General features: G+C 39.1%; 2 protein-coding genes across 2 annotated transcripts in view; one reads left to right on the forward strand and one right to left on the reverse strand.

Annotated features, from left to right (window-relative positions):
* RC3H1 (ring finger and CCCH-type domains 1) overlaps positions 1 to 7473 on the reverse strand; it is a 100099-nt gene extending 92626 nt beyond the window's left edge. Inside the window, exon 1 of the mRNA XM_036843671.1 lies at positions 7368 to 7473. The gene's annotated coding sequence lies outside the window, so the exon portion shown is untranslated. The remainder of the gene's footprint in view (positions 1 to 7367) is intronic.
* Positions 3810 to 12963, forward strand: LOC118906575 (translation initiation factor IF-2-like). The gene is made up of 4 exons (XM_036874122.1): positions 3810 to 3834; positions 7207 to 7884; positions 9907 to 10007; positions 12927 to 12963. The coding sequence occupies exons 1-3, from the start codon at positions 3810 to 3812 to the stop codon at positions 9960 to 9962; spliced, it is 759 nt and encodes a 252-aa protein (XP_036730017.1). The 3' UTR covers positions 9963 to 10007; positions 12927 to 12963.
* Positions 12964 to 21754: the final 8791 nt, after the last annotated feature.

The raw sequence follows: 21754 nt of genomic DNA on the forward strand, positions 1-21754 counted from the left end.
GACCACCAACTCCATAAATACACAGTTTATTTGTATCTTGAATACTAACATTTGACAGCAGAAAATTTTCAAATATTCTAGATAAATAGCTTTCTAAAGTGATTTTTGTTAAACAAAATTTAAGGAAGAAAACAACATTTATTGAATGGGTGCTATACTATAGATATATGCTAGCTCATTTAAATTACAAAACAATCCTTTAAAAGAAGATATTACCATTTCTGTTTTTAGAGATGAAGAATCATAAAGCTTATGTGACAAAAGATGGGAGCTTAGATACATCTGACTCCAAAGTGTATGTTCTAATATATTCTGTACATAGTTTTATGACTCCCAAAATCAAAAACATAAGTGAGGGCTTCCCTGGTGGCGCAGTGGTTGAGAATCTGCCTGCCAATGGGATACGGGTTCGAGCCCTGGTCTGGGAAGATTCCCACATGCCGCGGAGCAACTAGGCCCGTGAGCCACAATTACTGAGCCTGCGCGTCTGGGAGCCTGTGCTCCGCAACAAGAGAGGCCGCGATAGTAAGAGGTCCGCGCACCGCGATGAAGAGTGGCCCCCACTTGCCGCAACTAGAGAAAGCCCTCGCAGAGAAACGAAGACCCAACACAGCCATAAATAAAAAAAAAATTTAAAAAAAGCGAATTTTCCCACAATGAATCTATCATCAGGAACAACAGGCTATATAGCAGAATACAGTAATTAATTAATGATATACTCAGAGTCTAAAAAAGTGGCCCTGCATTAAACTGCCCCATGCTAATGTGATTTTTACCTCATTACCCTTCTTGCTGTCCATATTACCTAGAGTACCTTTACTCCCCCATCTAATTTGCATGTTTTAATCTGCTGTGAAATTAGAAAACAGCAGATTAAATTCTGCTGTGAAAATATCAAACTTCTTAGAATTATGTACAGAGCAAGAGAGGTTCTAAGCCAGTGCCTTAGTGTAGATGATTTAGTTCATTAACTTTGTGATAAAGGTCTTTTTGTCTACTTATTCTCAATTGGGATCAGGTTAGATGATATACTGTTCTATAATGAAGCTAAGAATATAATGATCCTGTTTCATTCACAAATGTTCCACTAAACCATATTTTCAAGCATAGATCTCTAAACTTAACCTCATTTAAAGATGTTATTTTATGATTGAATGTATTAATTTAGTACACTAGCTTTCTAATAAATGTTACTATTAAAGATTAATCAGATGTATATAAACATAGAAATATTTAGAGTTGATATTTCCTGAAAAAAGTCACTATTAAAGAAAAGCAGGAATTTTACTGCATTGAGTTCTAAATATTCGTTATAATTCTTTTCATCACTTTTTAAGTTGTTCTTATAACTAAATTTAATAGTTAAATAAAATTTTCCTAAAAGGGGGGAAATTAGTATCAAAATTTAAATTCTTCTTCCCAATTTAGAGCTTCTGTATCTGTAAACCATTACAAATCTTTAACAGTAACATAAAATCTGTATTTCACTTCTCACCTTAATTGTTAAGATTTAAATTTAATTAGGGGAAGTACCTAATTTTGAATTTAAGTCAAAGCTGAAAGAAAAAAAGTCTGTTTATTTTCTCCCTCAATCAAACAAACAATTTTAAAAAGCTACAAACCAATTGCTTCTGTAACAGTGTCTATGTTTTTGGAGGGAGTCAGGTATAGAGCCAAGACCAAGGTTTCAAAGATTTATTCAACAAGCAGAGTGTCTGGCAAATCATAACTCTAAACAGCCTCAAAGATTAGCTGAATAAAAGTTATAAAGTTAGGGGACTTTCCTGGTGGTCCAGTGGTTAAGAATCCGCCTTCCAATGCAGGGGATGCAGGTTCTCTGGTCAGGGAATTAACATCCCACATGACAAGGGGCAACTAAGCCCACGCGCTGCAACTACAGAGCCCACGTGCTCTAGAGCCCATGCACCACAACTAGAGAGGCCATGCACCACAACTAGAGAGGCCATGCACCACAGCTAGAGAGCCCATGCACTCTGGAGCCCACGTGCCACGACTACTGAGCCAGTGTGCTCTGGAGCCCGCATGCCACAGCTAGAGAGAAACCCACGTGCCACAGCTAGAGAGAAGCCGGTGTGCCACAACAAAAGATTCCTGTGTGCCGCAACTGAGACCCGACGGAGCCAAAAATAAATAAATTAATTTAAAAAAAAGTAATAAAGTTAGATTCACACAGATTAAAGAGTTTCAATCTAACAATCATTTTCTAATATAACTTCATATAAGTCCTTGTCTATTAATATTCCAAGTTTCTTCTCTATATTAAGAAAAAACAAAAGCCAAACAAGCTGTAGATAAGACTATTCATCGCTCACATTTGTATAGAACATTAAAACTTAGTTAATTCTCACAACTCAACGAGGAAATACTAATGAGTCTGAGAGCTTAAGTACAACTTCTTTGGAGTGATCAAGACGAAAAGTTCGAACTGCTGTGACTTCCAACTTTTCTTCCATAAAGAATCCCTGGCAGCATGCCTACTGTACTTAGAGAAGAATGTAAAGAATGAGGTGGTTTTTGATTCCTAACAATCATATCCCAAAATTTTTTCCTGCAATTTCAATTATACATAGCACTCTTGCTCAATCTTGGCTCAAAATCATTTTATGTAATATTCATAAAGACAGAAAGTAGAATGGTGGTTGCCAGGGACTGGGGGAGAGGGGGATGGGGAGTAACTGCTCAATGGGCACAAGAGTTTCCTTTTGGGGTGATAAAATGTTTTGGAACTAAAGGTAGTGGTTGCACAACACTGTGAATGTACTGCCACTGAACCGTTTACTTTAAAATGGTTAATTTTATGTTATGCAATTTAAACCTCCATTTAAAAAAAAATTTATGTTAAGATATATAGACCACTGTAGAACTCTTCTTCAAAAACATTGCTACCACATTCAAACGCTATTTAGATCTTGGAGATATTTAGAAAAAAACACATTACGAACTAAATTATTACCATATATGCACAGTAATGGGTGTGTACTGATATCAGTGCTAAAATGCTTGACAAACATCAAACATACCTTTATAAATAATCTCAAATAAATATAAATGAACCTTAAAACATTTATTTCTCTAGGGCAGAACATAATTTGAGTCAGTTCAACTGTGCATGTAAGATGAACTCAAATTTTTTACTAGAATTCTTTTCTCAAACCTCAATCAGGAAAATATTGTGCACTGACAAGAAATGTCTAACATTACATAGAGTAAATAAGAATATAAGAAGTAAACAGACACAAATCTGACCAATAATGGATATAAATAAATATGCTAAAGCTAACTGTCTTGGGGATGTAGCACAACATCACTTCAGATTAAGTAAACTTCACACTTCAAAATGTATAGAATCGGGACTTCCCTGGTGGTGCAGTGGTTAAGACTCCATGCTCCCAATGCAGGGGGCCAGGGTTCGAACCCTGCTCAGGGAACTAGATCCCACATGCATGCTGCAACTAAGAGTTCGCATGCCACAACGAAGACCCGGCGCAACCAAATAAAAATAAATAAATATTTAAAAAAAGAGAAAATGTATAGAATCAACATTAAGAAACTTTGGAGTAAGAAAAATTCCTTTATATAAATGGCTGACAAAATTAATATTATGCTATAACCTCCAAGGCTAGTCCAAATGCAGTCTAGACTCCAGGATTAAACAAAAAAGAAGGCGATCTTAAAGAAGATCCTAACGAACAGGCTGATTTTGAAATCTGTGAGTGTTCTGATGCAGGTCAATCTGAGAATTTAAATCCATTTGAATCCAATCCGAAAGAATACCTCAACTCCTGAGCATGGACATAGCCAAAGCTAAACCAGGTCAGTATACCTTGCCAAGGAACATCCTGCTCTGAAGTGTCCACCAAACAAGGATCACTTATCAGTTTATTCTTCACTTTACTGGGTGCCAACCATTGGCAAGATATATGTTAAGAGTGGACTGATTAGACCCCACTGAACTCCATTTCAAGTTCTAATATCTGGAGATAAAAAACACTGCAGAATTCTAAATGGTCTATGGCTTTAAAAAATTATAAATGAAGAATTCCAAATGTTAGCTGACCTGACTTTAACACTACTGAATGTTACTAAAGTCATTTTTAAACTTCCCCTAAGGGACTTCCCTGGTGGCGCAGTGGTTAAAAATCTGCTTGCCAATGTAGGGGATGCGGGTTCGAGCCCTGGTCCAGGAAGATCCCACATGCCACGGAGCAACTAAGCCCATGCGTCACAACTACTGAGCCTGTGCTCTAGAGCTCGCGAGCCACAACTACTGAGCCCGCGTGCCACAACTACTGGAGCCCGTGCTCCACAACGAGAAGCCACCACAATGAGAAGCCCACGCACTGCAACAAAGAGTAGCCCCTGCTCACCGCAACTAGAGAAAGCCTGCGCGCAGCAATGAAGACCAAACGCAGCCAAAAATAAATAAATAAATTTATTAAAAAGAATAAAAATAAAAAAAAACTTTCATTAAGTATTTATTTCAAAGGCACAACTTAGTTAACTGCTTATATAACAAATTAAAGCCATGAAACAATTACAGCAATACCACAAATTTGTCCTATGTAAACGGTATGAGTTTCTATATTTACGGCATTCAGATCTGTTAAAAACAAATATAAGTGCTTCTTTGGTAATTCACACGAGTAAATACGTTCTCAAACTTATAAGTGAATAATTTGGCCGTGTACAAATAATGATAATAGAAAAGATATTAGAGCTAAAGGCAAGCACAGTATTACAAAACACAGTTCATGGTTTTAAAAAAAAAAGGAATCCGTCAATACAGGAGATGCTTCAAAGTTTAACCCTGGGACATATGGCAGCAGTAGCAATAGTAAAGCATCTAATTTGTGTCACAAGACTTCAGTTTGAGTAAGCTTTTTTACCTATTAATTAAGCGGCCTTTTTGCTAGTTATAGCTACTTAGCTTCGCCTAAGCCTCAGATTCTTCCTATATTACAGACTAATTAGGAGGAATAAATGAGAATATTTTTACTCATTTAACAAATGTGCTTTGAAAAACTTATTTTAAATTTTTTATGTACAAAAAAAAACCCTTTCAAATTTCTCCAAATGAAACAAACATATATTAACTTTTAATATTACCGAGAAAATACAAATCTAATTTTTAAGCTATGGTCCCAAAACTTCTTGGAAGAAAATTCTTAAATATTACTTGAGAAAATCTGAACTGACATAATCGGAATAAACACTGATACTGAAGACATAACAATTGAGGGATCACATCTTAAAACAGCCTGACACAAATAAAAACAGAATTCTATATCAAGCATAAACTGGGACCCAGACTCAATGACTGCTGGGTCAGCATCTAATTTCAAACACAAAACCTTAACACTTAAAAATCTTTGTTTTTAGGAAACTGATGAGGCAAATTAGTCCTTGACACAACATAAGATTTGTTTTCACAACAAAGCACACTGACCACTTACAAATTCATATGTTACTACAATTGTTCTAATAGGTTTAGAGTCACAGATAATTTTAAGTATCATTATGAGATAGAGTTCACTTGCATTCTGTACCAACCTAACAAAATTCAGCAAAAAAAATTGATTGATTAAATCATGACTTTGAACACTCAAAAAAAAAACGCCCCTTTTGAAATTTATTCCCAGAAAATTCACATCAGCAGAAGCCATGTGAAAGTTGTTCTTTCCCCACTCCCTAAAAAGTCAAAATATCCACATTATTTATACTAGGCTTAAAATGAAAGTCATTCATATTCATCCATTATACTTCAATCCTAAGCAACAATAAAACAGTCCAACCTCCAGGTTTATTCAATTTCTAGTCTATTTACTGTCAACTCTTGTGGAAGAACCAAGGCCCAGTGCCTCTCATTAAACTTCATATAACCTGAAAATGCTCTGAATTACAACAGATATGGACAATTCTCATTAGAAATTCACCTTAAAAATGGGTGAAAGATATTAATTGGCATTTTCTCTGCCCAGCACAGGTCCTTTTAAGAACACGAACTAGATGGACCACGCAATTTAATATTAAATAGTGGAAAGCAGTCTTTTAGAGACATCCAAACAACTTTAATATAAATTCTCCATACGTATAGAAACTGACATAGAAATAACTTGGATAATTTTCCCCTTCACTTGGAAAGGTACATGATAGATGTCCTGAGAAATTAAGTTTAGGAGAAATAGTAGTTAACTGTTGAAGTTTCAGAAATCACTATGCAGGGCAACTATAATGAGGAGCCGTCTCTTTTTCAGCCTAAACATTCAATACAGAACAGTTGTTCCTAGTTTTTGAAAATTATTAAAAAAGAAAAGTAGTTCTAGCCTGGAGACGAAGCTCTTCTGTCTCCTGAAAAAAATGCTTCATTAGGTCCATTTTATGCTAGTTAACATTGTTTCTTATGCGGCACATTAATAATTCACAACGGTTCCTTTGAAGAAAAAAGTTCTATTCAAACATTACAATTCGTCTTCGCGTTGCCAGCAAGCGGCTTTGTTTCCAGTTTCAGGGACTATTCTGGGATGTCAAGAGTTACATTATCTACTGTTCCAAAAGGGCCCTAGTTCCACTCTCACCGGGACGTGGGCAAAACTGTTTAGAGAGAACTGATGCCTAGAAATGTTTAAAGAGGAACATCCTTCAGCCCTCTATCTCTCTCCATCCCTTGACAATCACATTTTACCAGGCAGAATTGTTGGTGTTGCTGCACTTAAATTTTTTTGAAAAACACCTGCAAACACAACCTCCCTAGCGCCGCCAGGAAGAAAAAAAAAAAGACTATCGGGCTCGATCTGCAGTAGCTCCAGGGAAACAGACATCGTAAAACCCACTTGGCCGAGGAACAGGAGTGCTTAAGGGGGAGGGGGAGGGAGCAGCCTTGAGGTGCAGGCGGCGCCTGTTTACAGACGCCCTCACTTCCCCCACCCCCACAGACTGGGGGTCCAAAAAGCATTTCCCGAGCGCACTCTACTCCCGCGAAGGCCCTCGGACGAACAGCGGGGCTGGGCAGCCCTGTGGCCCCCTCCCTCTGGCCGAACCCTCCCTCGCCCTCCCCTCGACCAGGGCGGCGTCTGCAACTCCCCACGGCCTACCCACCCCGGCAGGCCCTCCAGGCGGCACGCGGAGGCCCGAGGCCTAAAGGACGCCGGGCACTGACAAGCCCCTCGGCCGCCGGCGGGGCCTGAGGCCGGGCGGGCGGGCGCTACGGCCGAGGAGCCGAGGGCGGCCGAGGACAGCCCCTGCCCCGCCGCGGCTGCCTATTGTTCCCGACGGAGGCCGGGCCGCAGCCGCCCGGCTCCCCACGCCGCTGCCGCCGCCGCCGCCGCCGCCGCCTGCCGCTCGCTCACCGCGCTGGTCCGAGCAGCAGCTCCTCTCAGCTCCGAGTCCCCGCGGCCGTCGCCACCGCCGCGGCAGCCACCGCCGCCGCCAATGCCACCGTCGACTCTGACTCTGTCCCAGGCCGCCGGACCACGGCCGCCGCTGCCACCGCCAGCGCCGCCTCCGGCCTCCCACCTGCTGCTGAGGCTGCTCCTGCAGCAGGGGCCATCTTGTTGGTCTGCCTCCTCTTCCTCCTCCTCCTCCTCCTCCTCCGCCCCGTCGCTCGTTGTCCTCGTCCCCTTCCTCTTCCTCGGGCTCCGGCCCGCCCCAGAGACTGGGGCGGAGACCAGAGTGAGGCCCCTCCTTCCGGGGGCGGGGCAAGCGGACGGGCGGGGCGGGCGCGGGAGCAAAGCTCTGAGTCACCGGCCACCAACGCCCGGGAGGGAGGGTGGTGTCGCTTACCGCCTGGACCCAGAGCGCACCACCCCCTGAGCAGAAGAACTGGTCCACCAGCGCCTCGGCGCCCAGCGGGCAAGTGGCCAGATGGTGAATTGGAAAATTTCTGACGTTTCCATCCAATCCCGCGCTTACCTCTCCTCCTTGGCCTTCTCTTAGCCTCGTCCCTCTGCTCTTGTTTCTTTTTCACATCTCTCCTCCTCCACCCCAGAAGAATTTGTTCTTATTCCGTCTTATCCTGGTTCTTGATCACACCAGCTTTGCCCTAGTCATTTACCTCACAGAGTCCCCCAAAGAGTTCAGCCTCCCAGCAGGGGTAAACAGCCCAAAGGCCTGGACACTCACTGCCCCAAAACGTCTCTCCAGGCCTATGTGACCAATTAAGAGCTGTCTGGGGCAGGACAGAAAAAGTTTCGGCCCTTAGAAGAGCTATTGGATCTAAAGCTAACCTTATGATTATTGGAAGTTTCTTCTCCCTTATGGAAAAGAAGCCATTTTCATTTTGGGTAAAATGGGAGTCCCCTTCAAGATAATTCGGTTTAGCCAAACCCTTGCTTTTAAGAAAGGAGAGAAATGGAATTCTTTTCATACCATACAGTCCTAATTTCAAAATAAATCGTCTAGAATAGAGGAGAGAGATGGTGCTCAAGTAAGCACCCCGTTAACACTCTTGTACCTTATCACCCTCCCCCCACTTTTTTTTTTTTTTTTTTTGCTTCAGGTCTGGCCAAGTGAGCAGAGATTTTGCTTTCCTGTCCTTTCTTCATTGCATACATCCCCAATACCAAGAGAAGTACTATATTTAGAGAAGCTTCTGCTTTTAAGGTGATAAATTCAATTACTGTAACAGCTAGTGTTCTTATATTATTTGTAAATAATATATCACACACCTTCCTAAACTCTAAGCAGGGAAGAGTTCTTTTTGGTTGCTAACACCCTCCTGCTACTCAGATTTCAGCTTCTTTTCGAAGACCTATTGATGTCTTCCTGCTGATTGGAATTTACTCTCTTTGAAGTGGGCTAAATCTGTAACCATCTCTTCAACCCACTAAATAGTAACCCCAGTCCTACAAAGAGCAAATTTCTAGCTACCATGGAGGGATTAGGTTAGTGTGTGCTAATCTAAAGGCTATCCCTCAGCCAGGCCTCAGTCCCCTGCTGGGAAAAAAACAGATTAATCTCTTCCTCCAGTTTTTCCTCCTCCTCCCTTCTCACTCCTAGGGAACCTTCCACAACAGAAGGTTTTAGCGGCTGTTGCTAGGCAAACATGCCAACTTCCCTGTTTAGGTGAGGCAACTTTCAATAGAATCAACCTAGATAATATAATTTCTTTGAACTATTAATAGTTACACCTCAACAGGTAGACCCCCTTCAATGTTCCCTTAAAAAAATATGGTTTTTAAGTTAAATTTGTTTTTATTTCATAAATATTTCAGTTAAAAATAAGTTTAAAATGGAGGGGCTTCCCAAAATTCATTTTAATGATATAATTAAACAAAAATTTGGCAGAAAAAGGAGAAGAGCAGCTCTGAAGAAAACACTTAAGTGTTTGCAATAAAAACTAATCTACAAAAAGTCATTTATATGCTTTGAACTCCCCAGTTAAGGTAGACATACAAGATACAGTGAATAATTTATCCCTTGAGACTGAGTCTATTTAGAAGAAAGATAATACGGTTATTCAGTGAAAAAAAAAAGATATTCTGGGTTTTATTCCCAAATTAACTCTGTAAGAATTTTAGGTGGTGAATTAAGCTCTTTTTTCCTGATTTTGCTGTTTAAAATTTTTGCTATGTTGTTGTTAAATAATAGTGACTTTTTTTAGGGTGTTGAGAGTTAATATGAATAAGATTAAATAATTATGTTAAAATTTAAATTATATTTAGCTTCTAAACTCTTAAAATTGTATAATTTGTTTTCATCAAGTGAAATTTGTATTAATACAGCAAAATAGTGCCTGAGAAGTACCTTAAGCTAAGCTAACTCATTAAGAATGAACTACTAAAGACAAACAGCTTAAATGTCTCATAGTCGTTTGTGCTTAGAAATCACTATTTTGTAGCTTTAACACAATTTAAACAATTTGGTTTTATTTTATATTTTATTATCTAGTTCTAGAAATTTGGACTCTGCCTCGGCCTCCACCACTGATATACTATGAAAATTAAATGCATCACTTCACGTAAAGGATTTAGAACAGCACATGGCACGTAGTAAGTACTCAAATGTTTTTTAAAAATCCATTTTAGGTATGTCATTATAGTCTTTAGTTTCTTGATCAGTCAAATAAGGATGACAAGTAACCAAATACAGTTTTGATTTTAGCATGAACTCTAAAAAAAAATTAATGCTAATAAGGCCTTATGAATCTTTTAAATGTATTTTCTGATATACCTGTACTATAATGTTCTTCCTTTGATTATTTATTTATTTAGAATAGCCTATGCTTTTTCATTTATGCTAAGTGATTTTTTAAGTTACCACATGCTTTAAAATTGCTCTGGAATGTGTAATTATCAACCTAAAGCATTGGTTGTCTTATAGGACTAGAAAAGACCTAAGATACCAACCCACTTACTGCAACAGCTGAAACAGAGACTAAGAAAAGTTAGATCATGTATCTATACAACTCTTTGTTATAAATAAACACCATGTTATTGAGGAGGGGGTCAGAGAGTGGGAAGGAGTGGAATAGGAGGAAAAAATTCAAAAATGAATGAGTCACGTGTCCCTGCCTTGAAGAAATGTAACAATCTAGTAGGAGGAATACAATGAGAAGTAAATGTCAACAACTAGAGTATAAAATAGCTTGGTGATTATTGCATTAAAAAGTATAAAGTTCTATGAAAGTTAAAAGGAAAAGCTAGTAGGAATCTTCATTCTAATGTCATAGAACCTACCTTTTAACAGATGTCAATACAATGTATTAGATCTGTACCCAGAGGCATACAAGTACAATCAGCTTTCAATACAGGGCTAATTGGAGGGTATGAGAATAGAGTTTGGATTAACTCTATTAAAGTACAGCTAGGACCTAAGACTTCTCCAGTGTAAATCATTTATATATGGGGAGGGAATGACATCCTCAAACAGGAACACATGCACAAAATAGGGGGTACTGGAGCTGAGTCATTTGGATTTTCTGAATTGCTTTAGGTAAAGTAAGTGTGGGAGGCCAATTTAGTCCTCCCCTTCCCACCCTCCCCTTTTCCTACACATAGATTCTCCATAATCTACTTTCTCCCCCAGTCTACACTCCTCTTACCAGTGTTCATTAAGGTAAGTAAAGATGTCCCAAGGAAATATGAGGAAGTCAATAGTTTCTGACCTACCCTTAATCTTTAGAGTCCAGTCCCAAAACAGGCCCAAGTCAGTAAAACTGCAAACTAAAGCTAAGGGATTGCCTTAGATTCAGGGAAACAATCCAAAGTGATCATGGCAGATGTAGCCCAAGTTAGTTCTGGGATTTCTGGAACTAAGTCCCTGTAGACTTGATTCTAAAAGAGCTAAAGAAAATGATGTTTCCGAGTCCTGCCTGAAATTGCTTTTGAACTGGCCTACCTTCTATGAATTGAGAATATCTGAATTTTAACTGATCTCCTGAGACGTATTCCAGGGTGATAGTAAACAGCACCCCCTTTATGAAAGGGACATCAGACAACTTTCAGCAGAGAGGGGCATCCTAGGTATTACTTTAAACAGTGTCATAGGAGAAAGCAGCTCCACTTGTCACTTGGGCAAAACTCACTGGAATATTGTTGGTTTTCATTATTGTATTAGTTTGTTAGGGCTGTTGTAACAAATACCACAGACTGGATAGCTTAAACATCAGGAATTTTCTCAAAATTCTGGAGGCTAGAAGTCCAAAATCAAAGAGTAGTCAGGCTTGGTTTCTTCCAAGGCCTCTCTTTTTGGCTCATCGATGGCCATCTTCTCCCTCTGTCTTCACATGGTCTTCACTGTGTCTGTGTACTAATCTCTTCTTATAGGGACACCAGGCATGTTGGATTAAGGCCTACCCATATGACCTTATTTTACCTTAATTATCTCCTTAAAGGCCCTATCTCCAAATCCAGTCACATTCCGAGGTACTGGGGGTTAGGACTATAACATATGATTTTGGTGGTGGGAGCGGGTGGGATGAATGGATACAATTCAGCCCATAACAATAATAAATGCTCATTTTTAGAGTATCATACTTATGAATAAAGGCACCCTTATGAGGGTACAATTTTAAATCTACCCAATGAAATCTGAAGCTTTTCTTTTTCTGATTACTCCTTGCATCATAAAATGTCAATGCTTTTGGGGGTATAAATTAGCAACAATAAATAGGATACTAGAATTTTTTTTAAAAACTGATTATCAAAATTATCTGAGTCACATCACAATAAGAATTAGCAGAAAACAAGTACCAGAACTTGAACAGACCCAAGATTAGTATGAAAGGATTAAACTTTGTTTATAGGGTTAATGATTTGAAGATCATTTAGAGCTCTGCCTAAATAAGCAATTATAGATACACTGAGGTCAAATACATATTGTAACCAAATGATATCATCTAGCAAAAATGGATGTTCAATATTTCTTAGACATTATTAGATTTGTCATGTCATGAGTAACCAGTTAAGAAAAAGTTGAACATTGGTGTATAAATCATTCAGGAAACCAGAATTTGAAAGTTGTGCTTTAGGCAAGATGGAAAGGAAACTTCCTTTTGCTCTATGCCTTAATTTCTAGGATCTGGACGTGGGGGAGTCTTTAGAGTTCTTTATGATGTTCCAAGAGGTTAGGGATTAAAGATGAGCTCTACAAATTGGAGGCAGGTCACGAACCAGAAAGAAAGATGTTCCTATGGTGCGCTTCTCATTGAAGATGAATACTTAGCTTCATGTTACTTGATGAGTTTATTTCCCTTTTGTTATCCTCTAGGTTTGAATAACATCTTATTTGAATGTTCCAGTCTTTTCTCAGCTGTGCTACCTTCTATCAACAGGAGAGTTCTGCAGCCATACTTAGGCCAATCATTCTTTTTTTTTTTTTTTAATTTTTTATGTGGACCATTTTTAAAGTCTTTATTGAATTTGTTACAATATTGCTTCTATTTTATGTTTTGGCTTTTTGGCCACCAGGCATGCGGGATCTTAGCTCCCCGACCAGGGGTTGAACCCTCACCCCCTGCATTGGAAGGCGAAGTCTTAACCACTGGACCACCAGGGAAGTCCCTGGCCAGTCATTCTTATGCAGGTCAGTGTAGCATCAGTAATGGGAAATACCTACAGCTCTCCCAGAGAAAAAGCACATCTCAGGGGATAAGAGTCAGAGTCTCTTTCCACCTGGATATTTTTCTTCTGTTGTCAATCTTGGATAGGTAGAAAGACCTAGTGCAAGCTCTTGTTCCACTTACTGGCTGTGTTAGCTTGTACAAGTTAACCTTAGAATACTTCCATTTTCTTTACTGTAAAATAAGGATTGTAAAATGTATCTAAGACAGTTTTTATGGAGATAAATGAGAAAATGCATGTAGAGCGTCTAGGGCAATGCCTGACATCTAGTAGACAATGAATGAAAATTATTAAAATTATACTAGGTACTGTGTATTACATTAGGCTGATGATTCTCAGTTTTGTGTGAACTTTTAAAAGCTGTATATCTCCAGCTCTGACCATAGACATTTTGTTTTTTTTAAGAAATTTATTTATTTATTTATTTTTGGCTGTGTTGGGTCTTCGTTGCTGCGCACGGGCTTTCTCTAGTTGCAGCGAGCGGGGGCTATTCATCGCGGTGGCTTCTCTTGTTGTGGAGCACGGGCTGTAGGCGCGCAGACTTCAGTGCTTGTGGCTCGCGGGCTCTAGAGCCTGCGCAGGCTCAGCAGTTGTGGCGCACGGGCTTAGTTGCTCCGCAGCATGTGGGATCTTCCCGAACCAGAGATCGAGCCCATGTCCCCTGCATTGGCAGGCGGATTCTTAACCACTGCGCCACCAAGGAAGTCCCACCATAGACCTTTTGATTTGGGGTGTTGGTGTGGGGACAGGGATTTTTTTCTTTTTTGGGATTTTACAGAGGATCCCATCCTGTTATATGAGGTGAGAACCACTGAAGTAGATCCATGGTCAGCAAGGTTTTTTGGTAAATGGCCAGATAGTAAATATTTTAGGCTTTACAGTCTTTTCGGTCTCTGTCACAGCTACTCAACTCTGTCATTATAGCACGAGATCAGATACAGACAGTATGTAAACTAACGAGCATGACTGTGTTCCAATACAACTTTATTTACAGGAACAGAGATAAAGAGATGGTGGTGGGCTCGCTTTGGCCCCCACACTGTTGTTTGTCAGACCTGTCTTACGTGAAGAGAGATTTCATTTGCTGTAGCCAGCAAAAGTCTTTTATTATTATAATGTCCAACAGCAGCTTTAAAAACCTTACATGTAATGACCACTGTTTGGTGTTAAACGCAATTAATTAAACAGGCAGAGCTCCTGCCTTTCCAAGGAATTAGTAATCTAAAACAACCACAGCACTGACATAATATTTATAAGTAATCCCGTGTGAGTAATTGTCATGTATACAGATGACTCTACAAGACTAAGTGGGAAACTGAGTTCAGAGGTGGGCAGATTTTCCTAATGCTTTTGATTTACAAATATCAGATAAAATCAAAGGAGCACAAGGGCTCATTCGGGAACCAATGTGAAGAGGAGAGCAATGCCCCAGATTAGATCTTCCTTTTCAGCAAGAAGCTGTATAAGGGAGCATCTTTTTTTTGTTGTTTTTTCCACTGTTGTTGAGGTTTTATTTCCATTTTTATTTGAGATATATCACACCATTGAAATTATTCACAACTAAAAGTTTGCTAAATCTTTCAACATATCTTTCATTTTTAGGATAAATTTGTAGAAGTGGAATTGTTAGATAATAGTTATGCATATATTTGAAGATTTTATAATAGTGCCTAATTGTCCTCCAGAAATCTTGGAATAGTTTTAAGCATAACTTTAATTAATTAATTAATTAATTAATTATAAACAGCTTAATTGAGGTATCATTGGTATATTAAAAAACTGCACATATTTAATGTATGCAATTTGATGAGGTTACACCCATGAGGCTATCACCACAATCAAGGTAATAGACATACCACCACATATTTCCTTAGGCTCTTTTGTTTTTTTGATTTTTGTTTTTGTGTTAAGGACATTTCATATGAGATCTACCCTTTTAACACATTTTTTTTTTAACATCTTTATTGGAGTATAATTGCTTTACAATGGTGTGTTAGTTTCTGCTTTATAACAAAGTGAATCAGTTATACATATACATATGTCCCCATATCTCTTCCCTCTTGTGTCTCCCTCCCTCCCACCCTCCTTATCCCACCCCTCTAAGGTGGTCACAAAGCACCGAGCTGATCAGGGAGCATCTTTTAAAGGAGTCCTTTAAATGGGACCTCATGACTCTCCACGTGGCTGAATTTGCCTTCTCTCAATGTAATTTCATCAAAATACATTATTGTCAAATTTATCCTCTGAGGTTAGGGGCTATGATATAGCTGTAGTTTAATGACACCTGTGACCATTCCCTTTATTTGACCTGGAAAAAAGAAAAAGCTTTCCCTTTCTCGATAGGAATAGTAAACTTAGAAAAAAAGTCAATGGATCAATTTGTATGCTTGTGTGTACATGTATATATGGATATGTCTAAATCAAGTTATTGGTGATTTAGTAACCTAGTGCCTACAATTGTAGAAATGACACAATAGTAGCTGTCAGATAGAGCAAGATTCTCATATCTCCTCATACCCCTGAAAGATAGACATATATAATGGATATTTATAATTTTGTGGCTGCTCCCCATCTTACCCTCCCCCCCTTACACTGTTTGGGAATTTTCCATTTGGGAATTTTTGTGGGTGGCAGAATCTTTTCTCCCACTACAGGCCAGAAAGTCCAGATATTTGCCTTCTGCCCTCCACTCACCACCTCCTCCCCCCTCTGCCCCACAGCAATCCTAGGGTGAGGGAAAATGATCTAAGCTTGGTAGACTGGATGCTCTTACTTGGGACTTTGAATCTGGACTGAGTTACCCATAAGTAAGTAGAATTCATCCCACTCACACCTGTGATACCCAGAATCTGATGGGACAATGGCAACAATCCCTGGGGTTATGTCTAGCATCTACTGGTCATGGCAGTAGTACCCTTACCAGGCCATTTCAGGATTGACTTTAGCTCTGGTTCTGGCCATCTAGCTTCCCTCAGTTCCCTTCCTTACAATCAAAACTATGAGCCACTCAGTGTTCTTCCAGAAAATTCCCTTTCTGCTTAAGTTAGCCACTGAGATAGTTTAACATACAAGAGGAAGGGTACAGAAATCAAGGGTTTGCAGAAATAATCCATTTTCTCATTTCTCATATAGTTGACCTTTACTCAGTTTAATGGAGTTATCCATGTTTTTTCTTTCTTTGGGCCCTGATTTCATGACTCTAGTCATTACAGTCTCAAAACTTAAGAGTACATCTGTATCCATTTCACTTAAACCGAAGTGGAGGTATGTTAAATTACGTTTCCTTCTGTTACTCAGTTCATTGATTATACTCAAATAATAAGCACTCCTCTCAAGCTTTCAATTTGATTTTTTTTCTCATTCTGCCAAGAATGTTCAGTGTCTACATTAAAAACTAATATTTCACAGATTTCTGAAAGGGAAAGTCTCCATATAAATATCTCTCTTAGCTAAAAATTATGACAAATGCAAAGTGCTTTTTGTTTTTTCTTGAATTCCTTTTGCTAACAGGCATCTTCCTAATCAAGCATTTCCTCTTTGGTAAAATTACATGGAAACAGAATTATTTTTAAATTTTTTGCATAAGTATTTCAACTCCTATACTTGAGGTGTTCATTTGTGGTTCTTTTCTGCAGAGATTTGTAACCTCGTTTCTGCAACATCTAACTGAGCATCAAATGTTCTCAACTGATGATATAAAAGTCACAGAACAAAATTAATTTGCATCCACTTTATAGCAAGCAATCACAACAAATATTTGATAACCTGTTTTATGCCAGTCACTATGCTATGGTGATACAGCAATGAACAAGACAGGCAGTCTCTTCCTTGGAGGCCTATAGCCTAGCAGGGAAGATAAAATACATATAAATAATTAAATAACCACAAGTTGGAAGGCCAAAGGGCATATATAACAATGAGAATTAACCTAGCCTGAGATGAATAGAGAAGTCCTAGTGACAGTTAGGGAATTCCCTGTTGGTCCAGTGATTAGGACTCTGCCTTTCCACTGCAGGGGGCCTGGGTTCATTTTCTGGTCGGGGAACTAAGATCCTTCATGCCGCTTCATGGCCAAGGGGAAGAACAAAAGTGACAGTTAAGTTGAAAGCTACAGGATGAGTAGAATTTAGCTAGGCAAAGAGAGAAAGCAAAATGTTTCTGCCAGAGAAAACAGCATATGCAAGTGCACTGAGGCAGAAGAAGCCTATGAGAAAGTTTGTAGAATTTTCTTGTTTGACTACAAGAAAGTATAGAGATTCAGAAGCAATCTAGCAAAGAAGATGCTGCAGAGGTAGGCAGGTAGGCATTGGAGGCCAAAGTAGGAGTTTTTGAACTTTATTTTGATAGATTTGCAGATAAAATACAGGATGTTGAATTAAATTTATATTTCAGATATATACCTGAAACTTATATTTCAGATAAACAATATTTTAGCATAAGTAAGTCCCAAATATTACACTGAACATACTCTACACTGAAAAAATTATCTGTTATTTATATGAAATTTAAATTTAACTGGACATCCTGCTTGCTAAACCTGGCAACTCCATTTTCATAGCAATGTGAGGTCTGAAAGGCAAAGGAGGGAAATGATAAAATTTGCTTGTTGAAAAATTACTAATTATAGAGTGGAAGATGTATTAGAGGCAGAGCAAAAGTACATGAGAAGATCTTGATCAGTCCCTGTTTCTTAAACCTCTCTTCCTTTGCCTTCTTATGTAATCACACCTGGTTTCTCTCCTATCTCTCTACTACTCCATAGTCTCCTTTAATCGGTCCACCTATTTTATTAGACATTTAAATGTTGGTATTCTAAGACTGACCACAAAGTTTGCAAGGATATGGAGCAACTAGTTTTTTCATGTGTTGTTAGTAAGAGTGTGAAATGCTTTGGAAAAAGGTTTGGCAGTTTCTTATAAAAACAAAACATCTATGATCTAGCCATCCCACTTGTGGGTATATATTCAAAAGAATTGAAAGCAGGATCTCAAAGAGATATTTGCACACCCATGTTCATTGCAGTCTTTTTTAAAAAATTTATTTATTTATCATTGTAGTCTTATTCACATTAGACAAGGGGTGGAAGCAGTCCAATGTTCATCTGCTGATGACTGGATAAAGGAAGTGTGGTATATACACAGGATGGAATATTATTTAGCCTTAAGAAAGAAGGAGGGCTTCCCTGGTGGTGCAGTGGTTAAGAATCCATCTGCCAATGCAGGGGACACGGGTTTGATCCCTGGTCCGGGAAGATCCCACATGCCGCAGAGCAGCTAAGCCCGTGCGCCACAACTACTGAGCCTGCACTCTAGAGCCCGCGAGCCACAACTTCTGAGCCTGCGTGCCACAGCTACTGAAGCCCATGCCTAGAGCCCGTGCTCTGCAACAAGAGAAGCCACCGCAATGAGAAGCCCGTGCACTGCAAAGAAGAGTAGCCCGCGCTCGCCGCAACTAGAGAAAGCCCATGTGCAGCAACGAAGACCCAACGCAGCCAAAAATAAATTAAAAAAAAAAAAGAAAGAAAGAAGGAAACCCTGTCACATGCTGCAACATGGATGGACCTTGAGGATATTATGTGAAGTGAAATAAACCAGTCACGAAAAGACAAATACCGTATGGTTCCATGGTATCTAGATTAGGTCAAACTCACGGAAACATAGAGTGGAGCAGTGGTTGCCGGGAAGGGGAGAGGGGAAATTTGGGAGTTGTTTAACGGGTATAGAGTTTCAGTTTTGCAAGGTGAAAAAGTTCTAGAGATCTGTTACACAACAATGTGAGTATAGTTAACACCACTGAACTGAACACTTAAAAATGGTTAGGGGGGTAAATTAATTTGTGTTTTTTCTCACAATTTTAAAAATTAATTTAAAAAGTACTATTATAGAAGGATCCAAAAATCCTGTGCATGCAAGGGAATCTCTTGACTCCTTGAGTAGCTTTTGCAGACTGTAATTTGGATTTTCCTCATCATGTGACCTCAAAAGAATTCAGACATATTTAATCCAGAAACAAATTTCATTTAGGGGAAGGATTGCAAGTCTATAAACATCATTTTGCTTCTAGATTAGCTGGATATGCAGAAGGAGTTTTCTATATTTATATATATTTAACACAAATGATCATGGAACAGTACTTGTGTAAACATAATGGGTGGGGGTTCAGATCAGGACAATGCCTGGGATGGATTCTCGTGCTATGATGCTAACATGTAAAATAAAGATTCTATCACAAAAGAACAAAAACCAAACCAAACCAAACCAAAGCAACCATCTATCGACCTTCTGACCTCATGAGCAATTCCACTTCTAGATATTTACTCAGGAGAAGTGAAAACATACGTCCACAAAGATTTATACAGAAATGCTCATAGCAGCTTCATGCATGACGGTCTCACACTGGAAATAGCATTTAAGTGTCCATCAATAGAAGAAAAGCTAAACAAACCAAGGTGGAGCCATACAATAAAATAAGACCCATCAAGAAAAAGGAACAAACTAATCATACATGCAGCAACAGGAATGAATCTCAAAAATAATATGCTGAATAAAAGAAGCCTTACATACAAGAAAGAGTATATACTGTATGATTCCATTTATATGAAGTTCCAGAAGGCAATCTTTGGTGGAAAAATATCAGAACTATGGTTGCTTCTATGGGAGAGGGGATAGAGACTGACTGGAAAGGGACCTGAGGGAATTTCCTAGGGTAATCATAATGTCTAAATATTGATAGGAATTTGCATTAAATAGGCAAGTATGCATTTGTTGAAATTCAGCAAATAGTGCATTTAGGGTTGGCACATTTCATTATATGTAAATTTCATCTTAAGAACCATATCCTTAAAAAACTAAAAATAGAACTACCATATGACCCAGCAATCCCACTACTGGGCATATACCCCAAGAAAACCATAATTCAAAAAGAGTCATGTACCACAATGTTCATTGCAGCACTATTTACAATAGCCAGGACATGGAAGCAACCTACGTGTCCATCAAAAGATGAATGGATAAAGAGGATGTGGCACATATATACAGTGGAATATTACTCAGCCGTAAAAAGAAATGAAATTGAGTTATTTGTAGTGAGATGGATGGACCTAGAGTCTGTCATACAGAATGAAGTAAGTCAGAAAGAGAAAAACAAATACTGTATGCTAACACATATATGTGTAATCTAAAAAAAATGGTTCTGAAGAACCTAGGGGCAGAACAGGAATAAAGACAAAGATGTAGACAATGGACTTGAGGACACTGGGACGGGGAAGGGTAAGCTGGGATGAAGTGAGAGAGTAGCATTGACATATATACACTACCAAATGTAAAATAGATAGCTAGTGGGAAGCAGCTGCATAGCACAGGGAGATCAGCTCTGTGCTTTGCGACCACCTAGAGGGGTGGGATAAGGAGGGGGGAGGGAGATGCAAGAGAGAGGGGATATGGGAATATATGTATGCATATAGCTGATTCACTTTGTTATACAGCAGAAACTAACAACATTGTAAAGCAATTATACTCCAATAAAGATGTTAAAAAAAATAAAAAATAAAAATAAAAATGAACCATAAATAAATTTTGAACTCTAGTTGATGTGCATGCTGAAGTGTTTAGGGGTGAGATGTACGAATATCTACAGCTTACTTTGAAATGCATCAAAAAATAAGATGCCTTGATAGATGGATAGAAGAATAGACAGATAAATAGATATGGGATAAAGCAAATATAGTAAAATGCTAATTGTAGAATCTTGGTGGTGGGTATATGGATGCTCACAGTGTGAGTCCTTATGTTTAAAAATTTTCATCATACAGTGTTGTGAGGAAATTATGTTCTTCAAAGCTTAGTTTTAGGCCCCCTGTTCTTCTCTATTCTGTTCTCTCTTCCTGTCCAATCTCATCCACTCCTATGACTTCAAATACCAGCTTGCACATTTGTATCATTATCCCAGATCTATCTGCTACTTGACATCTCACTTAGACATCTAGTAGACATCTCAAACTCAGCATTTCAAAACAGACTTACTTACATTTATCTTCTTCCTGCTCCAAACCTGCAATTCTAGTGTTTCTCACCTCAGTAAATTATGCCACCATCCAGTCATGTGCCCATGCCATAAATCTAGACACCTCCTCGATATTTAGGTCTTCCTTACATCCAAACAATCACTAAATGGTGACAATGATTATTCCTAAATTTGTATTAGAATGCATTGAATCCTCTCTACTCCTCACACCAAAGAGGTCCCAGCTGCCATATTTTATCTCGGCTATTACAATTGTCTCCTAGCTGGTCTCTCCTCTTCTGTCTTCAATTCAAGAAGCACACCGATTCTCTCAAAACATAAACTGATCATGTCATTCCCTGGCACAAAACTCTTCAATGGCTTCTCATCACACTTGAAATAAAAATCCATGGCATATGCTATGGGCTGAATTGTGTACCCACCGCCCCCGCCCCAAATTCATATGCTGAAACTCTAACCTCCCACGGATTGTATTGGAGATAGTGCCTTTAAGGAGGTAATTAGGATTAAGAGTGGACCCCTGATCTGACAGAACTGGTGCCCTAATAAGAAGAGGAAGAGATACCAGAGCTCTCTCCCTACCATGTAGGGACACAGCAAGAAGGCAGCTGTCTGCAAGCCAGTAAGAGAAGTCACACCAGAACCTGCCCATG

Source organism: Balaenoptera musculus, chromosome 1 (assembly GCF_009873245.2).
Source record: "Balaenoptera musculus isolate JJ_BM4_2016_0621 chromosome 1, mBalMus1.pri.v3, whole genome shotgun sequence".
Lineage (NCBI taxonomy): Eukaryota > Metazoa > Chordata > Mammalia > Artiodactyla > Balaenopteridae > Balaenoptera > Balaenoptera musculus.